At 65.9% G+C, this 8,834-nt stretch overlaps 2 protein-coding genes across 4 annotated transcripts; both read left to right on the top strand.

Annotated features, from left to right (window-relative positions):
* Positions 1-2,649: 2,649 nt before the first annotated feature.
* Positions 2,650-4,922, top strand: ARHGDIG (Rho GDP dissociation inhibitor gamma). The gene is made up of 6 exons (XM_059415847.1): positions 2,650-2,803; positions 3,828-4,007; positions 4,078-4,161; positions 4,242-4,318; positions 4,399-4,462; positions 4,558-4,922. Exons 1-6 carry the CDS (start codon positions 2,731-2,733, stop codon positions 4,755-4,757), a joined length of 678 nt encoding a protein of 225 aa, XP_059271830.1. The 5' UTR covers positions 2,650-2,730; the 3' UTR covers positions 4,758-4,922.
* Positions 4,923-5,006: 84 nt separating this feature from the next.
* Positions 5,007-8,597, top strand: PDIA2 (protein disulfide isomerase family A member 2). 3 transcript variants are annotated; one of them, XM_059415844.1, is made up of 11 exons: positions 5,007-5,280; positions 5,917-6,123; positions 6,256-6,389; positions 6,469-6,606; positions 6,893-7,009; positions 7,091-7,216; positions 7,285-7,482; positions 7,576-7,696; positions 7,787-7,968; positions 8,262-8,360; positions 8,483-8,597. In XM_059415844.1, the coding sequence occupies exons 1-11, from the start codon at positions 5,082-5,084 to the stop codon at positions 8,525-8,527; spliced, it is 1,566 nt and encodes a 521-aa protein (XP_059271827.1). In that variant the 5' UTR covers positions 5,007-5,081; the 3' UTR covers positions 8,528-8,597. The 3 variants fall into 3 exon arrangements, with proteins under 3 accessions (XP_059271827.1, XP_059271828.1, XP_059271829.1); XM_059415845.1 differs by lacking the exon at positions 8,262-8,360; XM_059415846.1 differs by lacking the exons at positions 7,576-7,696; positions 8,483-8,597 and having other exon boundaries at positions 8,262-8,351.
* The last annotated feature ends 237 nt before the right edge of the window (positions 8,598-8,834 follow it).

The raw sequence follows: 8,834 nt of genomic DNA, 5'->3' as shown, positions 1-8,834 counted from the left end.
CGCGCGCCCGCACGCCCCGCCCGGCCCCGCCCCACCGGCCGGCCCCGCCCCCACCGCCCCTAGCCGGGCGAGATGGGCTCCCGCACCCCCGACCCTCAGCGGCCTTAGCCTCCGCGCCCGCACGGCCTGGCTCTGGGGTCTAGGAGGGTCGCCCCCCGCCCCGTCAGGGGACACTGAGGCCCGCGTCCGTGGGAAGGGTCCGCCCCGGATGCTGCGGGCACTGTGAGGGAGTCGGGCTCAGCGGGCACCGGTGGGGGTGCGCAGAGACAGGAGAGTCTCGAGGAGAGGCTTCTGTGGGGCAGGTGGGGTCGAGGGCAGCCGTGCAAGGCCCACTGCTGCCTCGCACACCCAGGCAACGGGGGCACTTCGGGATGCGGCAACACTGGCGGCGGGGCGGGGCGGCGGGGTCAGGGCGAGGGGTCAGTTAGCCCCAGGAGTGTGTCCGCGAAGGGGCACAGCACGTCAGTGCCTCCAGGCTGCTGCGACACAGGACGGCTGTGCGGGTTGCTGACTGGGGGTGCATGGAGGCCTGCGGGCAGGCGGCGTTGCGGGGGGAGCTCACTGGCCTACCCCTGCGCGGTGACCTGGGCAGGACCACAGGGGACGGAGCAGAGCAGAGACATCACAGATGCAGGAGCTCAGAGACTGTGGGAGAGGAGCTTTACTGCAGGGCGGGGGGTCCCAGCTCCCGCTCCCCCCCCACACACACTGAGGGGGGAGCACCTGCAGCTTCCAGGCTCAGGGCCCACTTCCAGCCCTTTCCCTGCTCCAGCAGCTCCGCCACTACCAACCCAGAGGCCTGTTGCTGGATTTTTTTTTTTAGATTTTTATTTATTTACTTATTCATTTGAGAGCCAGGAAGAGCATGAGTGGGGCAAAGGACAGGGAGAAGCACCCACTGAGAGGGAGTCCCCAAAATGCAATCTCTATCCCAAGACCCTGAGATCGTGACCTGAGTCAAAGGCAGATGGTTCACCGACTCCACCCCCCAGGTGCCCCTATTTTTAAGAAGTTCTAAAAGGTCTGTTTCTGCTCTTTTGAAGATAGAGTCCCCCTCCTCTCTCATGGGGTGCTGGGGACAGGGCAGGATAATTGGGATTGGCCTCTGGCCTACAGCCTTACACTGATCCATTTCCAGTGCTGACAAGGCCAGGTCCAGGATGAGCTGGGGCAGTGGTACTGGGGGCAGGGGGAACGGCTACCAGGGTACCCTCCTCTCTTAGAGCCCAGCGAATTCCCAATCATTCCCACCCACACAGGTACGGGTCAGGTTGGTCCCAGGCCTGATTGTCCTTTCTGGATGGTTGGCTATCTACAGAAGCTGTATGGCCACCAGAGGCCATAGATGTCCCCAGCCTCGACAAGTGGCTTCCCTGACCACCCCCAACCCCAGGGAAAGGGCAGCAAAAACAGGACTCCAGAATGGCCTGCGTCTCAGGTGGGTGAATCCTGCCCTGGGAAAGATTGTGGAGAGGTGGAACTCCAAGAGGGATCGTCTCCACACAAGCCCACATGTCCCCTAGCACCCATGGCCCTCCTCTGCAGAAATTTTGGGGGTGCAGATGAATCAGAACGTGGTCCCCTGACTGGTCTTTGGTGGGAGAAGGGGGGCTTTGTCCAGGTTAGACACTCAGGGGCAAAGGAGCCAAGAGTGGACAGGGTTCCTTTTGTGAAGCCAGGGTGTTAGGCGGACCCTCTCCCTTTTGTTCCAGGCAAAGGTGGGTATGATGCCTGGGTGTCCTCAGAAATTAGGCAGGGAGCAGAAGGGATATCTGGGAGAAGGGAGGACTGGGGCTGGAGCTCTGCCTCCCCCAACCCCTCCACTCACACCTGTGAGCTTTCCCCTGCCTGACGCCCAGCCCCAAGGTTATTTAGGCTTCAAGACCAGAAGCGCCCTGTGTGCCCCTCTCTCAGCCCTCCACCCCCAGGATTCTGCTTTGGATCCGCGTCCTTTCTTCCTCAAGGGCAGGGGGCTTCCTTACAGTCTGGGCTCTGGGAGCTGGATCCCGCAGCCCAGTCCATAAAGGGTATGGCAATGGCTGTGTGACTCCATGTTGCCTCTCACTGTGAGGGTGGGACCCTGGCCTCTGGGTGGGTGGACACAAGTCCCTCCGTGCGAACGCCTCCGGGACGCCCACTCCCCCGCCCAGCGCCTCCCCCAGCTGCCGGGGCTGGGCAGGCTAAAGGGCAGCCCTCTGCCCAGACAGATGATCCGGTGGGGGCGGGGAGGGAGGGGAAGCCGTCAAGCCCCAGGTGCTGCCTGTACTGCCTGCAGGTAACGAGAGCCCAGGGGCCTGGGGGAGGTGGGGAGCACCTGCTCCACTGGGCGCCCCCGGCCCCACCCGCCCCTCCCAGAGGGCTTCCCCGAGAATCCCCCAGACTCTCACGGGCGCCGTGGGGGTGGGGCCTCTCTGATGGACAGAGCGGGGTGCGGACTGGGCCGTTGGCTGGGACCTTGACCGCGGCGGCCGTGCGGGCTTCTGCGGCGCCCGCGGCGGGGACGACCAGGTGCCGGCGCCGTGCGGGCGACACGCGCGTCTCTGCGGGGCTGCGCGGGGTCCGCGGAGCGGCTGGGGGCGCGCGGCGCGGGCGCGGCGCTGGGCGCGGGGGGCGCTCCCGGCCGGGATGAGCTCACCGCAGTCGCGCCGGGGCTGAGCGCCGAGCCGGGCGGCGGCGGGGCGGGCGGCGGCTCCTCGGCGGCTCCGCGGCGGAGCCGGGCCGCGGGCCACCATGCTGGGCCTGGACGCATGTGAGCTGGGGGCGCAGCTGCTGGAGCTGCTCCGGCTGGCGCTGTGCGCCCGAGGTGAGCGGGCTGGGCTGGGGCCAGGGTGGCCACGTGGGCGGGGGTCTCGGGCGGGGAGGGGGGGTCGGGGAGGCTTCAGCCTGGGGCGGGGGCTGGGCCTCTCCCCGTGGAAACTTTGGGGGCGCGCGTGGGGAAATCCTGGCGCGGCCCCCCTACTGGGCTCTGGCGGGGGTGGGGGGGCTTCGTCCAGGCCAGACACTCAGGGGCAAAGGAGGCGAGAGTGGGCGGGTCTGTTTGTGAAGCCAGGGTGGCAGGGGGACCCTCTCCCCTTGGGAACTTGCCCCTGAGATCCCCTCTCCCTTGGGTGGGGCTGGGGCTCCTTCAGGGCGTGGGGTGATCCTTGAGAAGCTTGGAGCACAGTGGGAAAGACCCTGTCCCAGAACTGTGGGAAGGGGCTTAGAGAGACCCCTGCCCCAGGGCACCATGGGAAGGGGCTGTGAGTCTGAATGCGCCCAGGGAGGTAACCCAGAGCACAAGCTGAGGGGTTTAGAGAGAACCACCCTGATACCCCAGGAGCACCACCGGGAAGAACCCCTAGGACAGAGGAAGGCATAGGGGGATGTGAAGAGGTATGGTGAGCAGAGCCTCTGCTCTAGGGAAGACCTCAGAGGTCACCAGTTCACAGTGGTGGCCTCCAGTCCGTGGGGCTAACCCCGTTTAGGGTCTTCCCCTGCACCCCGCATCTTTGGCCTCAGAGTCAGGGAGGAGCCCTAGGTGGATGGCTGGGCCAGAGAAGGCAGCTCTGCCTCAGGGGTGTCACTTGGCTCAGGAGCCTTCTGCACCCCCCCACGGGCCTCCCTAAAGGGTTCGGGTGTGGGTGCCGCTCGGTCTCTCCCCAGCCCGCCCCTGCGCCCCATGCAGCCCTCCCTCCCTGAGCGCACCCCCCTTCCCTGAGCCTCCATTGCTTCCTCTGAGTTCCTGTGGGCACTGAGAGGCACAGCTGGCCAGCCGGGGGGCCTCCAGTTTGATGCGTGAATGCCGGGTCAGCCACTGGCCACCGTTCACGCACCTCCCCAATCCCCAGTCCTCCTGACCGACAAGGAGGGGAGACAGCTGCCCCCTGACGAGGCCCTGGACGAGGCTGTGCCCGAGTACCGGGCCCCAGGGAGGAAGAGCCTGCGAGAGATCCAGCAGCTGGACCTGGAGGATGAGAGCCTGGCTAAGTACAAGCAGGCACTGCTGGGGCCCCTGCCACCGGTTGTGGGTATGCGCCGCCCAGGGCTTGGGGGACCGGGGAGGAGGGAGGCACTCCGGTGACTTCCGGTCTCTCCTAGACCTGAGCCTGCCCAACGTGCAGGTGACCAGGCTGACGCTGATGTCGGAGCAGGCTCCGGGGCCCATCACCATGGACCTCACAGGTACTGCCCCCCATGGGGCTCCTGGGGCAGGGTCTCCGCTCTCCCAGGAGGTCTTTCTCTAGCTGCCCTTTCCCCGACAGGGGAGCTGGCCGTGCTGAGAAACCAGGTGTTTGTCCTGAAGGAGGGTGTTGATTACAGAGTGAAGATTACCTTCAAGGTGAGGGCAGCTGCCCTGGGGGACACCTGCCAGCACATGGTCAGCCCCCTGGAGGGGCCCTAACACTCTCTGTCTCTCAGGTCAATAAGGAGATCGTCAGTGGCCTCAAGTGTCTGCACCACACCTACAGGCAGGGCCTGCGCGGTGAGGGCGGCGAGGAGGGGTTGCTGGGGGAGGGGGGCTGTGGGGAGGGGCAGATGGGGCAGAGGGTGGCCCCTGACGGCCTCCCCCTCTCCTAGTGGACAAGGCCGTGCACATGGTGGGCAGTTACGGCCCGCGTGCCCAGGAGTATGAGTTTGTGACCCCGCTGGAGGAGGTGCCCCGAGGAGCACTGGTGCGGGGTGCTTACGTGGTCACGTCCTTCTTCACCGACGACGACAGGACGGACCACCTGTCCTGGGAGTGGGGCCTCCACATCTGCCAAGACTGGAAGAGCTGAGCGCCCCCACCCTGGGGACTGTCCTCCCACCTGGAGTCCTGCTTTCCCCGCCCCTCCATCAGTGATCACACTCCCTCCCACACCCTCTGCTCCATCCTGGGACGCCCCCTCCCTGGGCTGGCACTGTGCCCTGAACAGTCCTATTAAAGTCGCCTTGTCTCAGTGCCCTGGGTGTTGCTTCTGTCTGCCTCCCCTCCCCTGGGGGTGGGGTGGGGGGTGCCTTGTGGCCTTATCTTCCCAGGACTGGGACTGGGTGCCACGTGGCGGCTGCGGCTTGGCCCTCGGCCCCCTTATCTGCCCCTGCCTCGTGGGTCCCGCACTGCCATGGACGGCCGACTCCAGCTCGTGCTGCTGCTGCTGCTTGCGGCCTCCGGCCTCCGGGGACAGGGCCTGGGGCCAGGGGGGCCTGAGGAAGAGGCCCCTGAGGAGGAGGAGGTCCCCGAGGAGGACGGGATCTTGGTGCTGAGCCAGCGCACCCTGGGCCTGGCCCTGCGGAAGCACCGCACCCTGTTGGTGCAGTTTTGTGAGTGCACCCGGCCGGTGGGCTGGGGGACCCACCAGGGCTGCCCAGGGTGTTCAGCTCCCCACCCTGTGGACCCACAAGAGGCTTCCTCAGTGAGCCCTCAGCCCCCACAGTGCTCCTGGAGCTCCACCGAAGGGCATGGGAAGCAAGGCCAGGGACTGGGCTGGGGGGAGGGAGTCCAGCTGGAGCGGGGGAGGGTGGGACTGGGAGGAGGTGCAGGTGCAGGGAGGCCCCTTGATCACGGCCCAGCTGCAGACTCTCTGCCAGGGCCAGAGAGCATCCAGGCCTTGCTTGCTTTTTGGTAGATGTTCACGAACTTCTCTACATGGGCCATTCCCTGGTCGCAGGCATCCACGAGCAGACGCCCCTGTGCAGGCCTCAGGGAGCAGCAGCTGGAGGACTTTCCTCCGACACGCTGTCGGCACGGCGCTGGCCACGGCGCCCCAGGCCTGGGGCCTTGAGGAGCCCGGCTCTGGTGTGGAGGCTCAGACGGGCCCCGAAGGAGGGAGGTGTGTGGACAGGAATGCTCCTGCCAGACATGACTGACCCCAAGGTCTCCTGGCTCTGGCTGGGCAGGAGGAGAGGAGCTAAGGCTGGGGCCTCGGAGGCCGGGGACTTCATGATCCTCTCCCCCAGATGCCCCATGGTGTGGGCACTGCAAGGCCCTGGCCCCTGAGTACAGCAAGGCAGCTGCTGTGCTGGCGGCAGAGTCCGCCAAAGCCAGACTGGCCAAGGTGGACGGGACCGCCGAGACAGAGCTGACCCAGGAGTTCGCTGTGACGGAGTACCCCACGCTCAGGTTCTTCCGGGACGGGAACCGCACACACCCGGAGGAGTACACTGGTACAGGCGGCAGGCACGGGGGGGGGGGGGGGGGGGGGGGGGGGGGGGGGGGGGGGGGGGGGGGGGGGGGGGGCGTGGGGCAGCGGACTGGGCTGGGCTGGGCTGGGCCCGGGCTGAGTGGACGCTTCACAGGCCCCCGAGAGGCCGACGGCATCGCCGAGTGGCTGAGGCGGCGGCTGGGGCCCAGTGCCACCCGGCTGGAGGACGAGGAGGGCGCCCAGACCCTGATAGACAGCCGGGACGTCGTGGTCATCGGATTCTTCAAGGTGAGCTGCTACCCCTGGGGTCTGGGCTGCAGGAGTGGGGCCCGTGCTGCCAGCCAACCTCACAGCTTAAGCTCCTTAGGACCTACAAGATGAGGATGTGGCCACCTTCTTGGCCTTGGCCCAGGACGCCCTGGACATGACCTTTGGCTTTACTGACCAGCCAGAGCTCTTTCAGAAGTTCGGCCTCACCAAGGACACTGTGGTTCTTTTCAAGAAGGTGCGGCATGGGGGCGCCTGGGTGGCTCAGTGGGTTAATCCTCTGCCTTCGGCTCAGGTCATGATCTCAGGGTCCTGGGATCGAGCCCCACATCGGGCTCTCTGCTCTGTGGGGGGCCTGCTTCCTCCTCTCTGCCTCCTCTCTACTTGTGTCTCTGCCTACTTGTGATTTCTGTCAAATAAATCAATAAAATCTTAAAAAAAAAAAAAAAAGGTGCGGCATGGGGCCAGGGTGGGTGTTGGGGGTCGGGGCTGTGACTCCCGCTGACCTGGCCCGTGCTGTCCAGTTTGACGAGGGTCGGGCGGACTTCCTGGTGGACGAAGAGCTGGGCCTGGATCTGGGGGACCTGTCGCGGTTCCTCCTGGTGCACAGCATGCGCCTGGTCATGGAGTTCAACAGCCAGGCAAGTGGGGCAGTGGGAGCCGGCGCCGGGCTGGGGGCGCGGCCGTGGGAGCAGCCCCGTGAGCTTGGCCTGTCCCCGCAGACGTCGCCCAAGATCTTCGCAGCCCGGATCCTCAACCACCTGCTGCTGTTCGTCAACCGGACGCTGGCCCCGCACCGGGAGCTCCTGGCGGGCTTTGCGGAGGCAGCGCCTCCGTTCCGGGGACAGGTACTGGCTGGGCTGGGGGGCAGGGGCTAGGGCGGGAGGGCCGCCCAGCACAGACTCCCTGTCGGCAGGTGCTGTTTGTGGTGGTGGATGTGGGCGCCAGCAACGACCACGTGCTGCAGTACTTTGGTCTGAAGACCGAGGAGGTCCCCACCCTGCGCTTCATCAACATGGAGACCACCAAGAAGTACGCACCTGCAGCTGGAGGGCCCGTCACCGCGGCCTCTGTCACCGCCTTCTGCCACGCGGTCCTCGGCGGCCAGGTCAAGGTGGGATGCTAAGCGGCCACCCGGGGAGCAGGGGTGGGAGCAGCAGCTGTCAGGAGAGACCCCCAGTGGAGCCCCTGGCCCGCTTCCCCCCAGCCCTATCTCCTGAGCCAGGAGCTCCCCCCTGACTGGGATCAGCGGCCAGTCAAGACCCTCGTGGGCAAGAATTTTGAGCAGGTGGCTTTCGATGAAACCAAGAATGTGTTTATCAAGTTTTGTGAGTGTAGAAGGCGATGGGTGGTGGGCAGTGGGCAGGGGTGGGGTGGGGCAAGGGGGCCCTGCCTGTGCCAACAAACCGCTGCCTTAGACGCCCCGTGGTGCAGCCACTGCAAGGAAATGGCTGCGGCCTGGGAGGCCCTGGCTGAGAAGTACAAGGACCATGAGGACATCGTCATCGCGGAGCTGGACGCCACAGCCAATGAGCTGGAGGCCTTCCCTGTGCACGGCTTCCCTACCCTCAAGTACTTCCCAGCGGGTCCGGGTCGGAAGGTGAGGCTAGACTCCGTCTTCCCAGGTCTGGAGCTTGCTGTGCGTGCTCCTCAGGCAGGGGACCAGACACAAGTCGGGGCCTCCAGCAGCAGGGCCTCGTGTGGGCAGGGCCCCAGGGGGCGGAGCCTCAGGTGGGCGGGGCCCGGATGATGGAGGTTTGGGGCCATTGGGGCAGGCCTTGGGCTTGGGGTAAGGCCTGGCTTGAGGGTGGAGCCTCCAGGGATGGGGGTGATGTCACCTGCCAAGGTAGGACAGGGTGGGTATTTTCTCCAGAACCCGGTGTCCCTCCTTAGGTGATTGAATACAAAAGCACTAGGGATCTGGAGACCTTCTCCAAGTTTCTGGACAACGGGGGCCAGCTGCCTGCTGAAGAGCCCATAGTCCCCGTCCCGGTGGGTGCCCCTGCCCCAGGGTTACCCTTCTCTGCACCAGGCCGGCATGGGGCCCTGCGGTGGCCAGGGGCAGGGGTGAGCCAGGGTGCAGCTTCCAGCTGGGCCTCTGTGACCCTTTCCAGGAGACAGCACCCAACGCCAGCACGGAGCCCAAAGAGGAGCTGTAGCCGCCCCCACAGTGCTGTAGAGACCCCAGAGCAGAGCCCTGGAAGCCGGGCAGAGAATAAAGAGCTTTGGTCCTGGACTGTGTGTGTGGTTCCTGTGTGTGTGGTCCCAGGCCGCCGGGCCCTTGGGCTTGCCCAGTTAGCCTCCTGGGGCCCATTCCATCTCAGATCCGGGTCTGGGAACCCAGCCCTCTCCAGAGCTCTGTCCCCATGCTCCAGAAGACACCCCTCTCCCACACATACTCTCGACCCTCAGAGGCCTGGCGTGAAGCTGGCCGAGAACGGCAAGCCTACCAGCCAGGCCCCACCA

This window comes from Mustela nigripes, chromosome 11 (genome assembly GCF_022355385.1).
Source record: "Mustela nigripes isolate SB6536 chromosome 11, MUSNIG.SB6536, whole genome shotgun sequence".
NCBI lineage: Eukaryota > Metazoa > Chordata > Mammalia > Carnivora > Mustelidae > Mustela > Mustela nigripes.
The sequence above is the reverse complement of the archived record's forward strand: the minus strand, read 5'-3'. Positions and strand labels throughout refer to the sequence as shown.

Excerpts from the sequence above, each read along its gene's own strand:
- PDIA2 (XM_059415844.1), top strand. The coding sequence starts at position 5,082 with ATGGACGGCCGACTCCAGCTCGTGCTGCTGCTGCTGCTTGCGGCCTCC. Across the intron at positions 7,010-7,090 it reads TCATGGAGTTCAACAGCCAG|ACGTCGCCCAAGATCTTCGC; the intron begins GCAAGTGGGGCA and ends CTGTCCCCGCAG. Across the intron at positions 7,483-7,575 it reads TCCTCGGCGGCCAGGTCAAG|CCCTATCTCCTGAGCCAGGA; the intron begins GTGGGATGCTAA and ends GCTTCCCCCCAG.
- ARHGDIG (XM_059415847.1), top strand. The coding sequence starts at position 2,731 with ATGCTGGGCCTGGACGCATGTGAGCTGGGGGCGCAGCTGCTGGAGCTG. Across the intron at positions 4,008-4,077 it reads GCCCCTGCCACCGGTTGTGG|ACCTGAGCCTGCCCAACGTG; the intron begins GTATGCGCCGCC and ends GGTCTCTCCTAG. Across the intron at positions 4,463-4,557 it reads CTACAGGCAGGGCCTGCGCG|TGGACAAGGCCGTGCACATG; the intron begins GTGAGGGCGGCG and ends CCCCTCTCCTAG.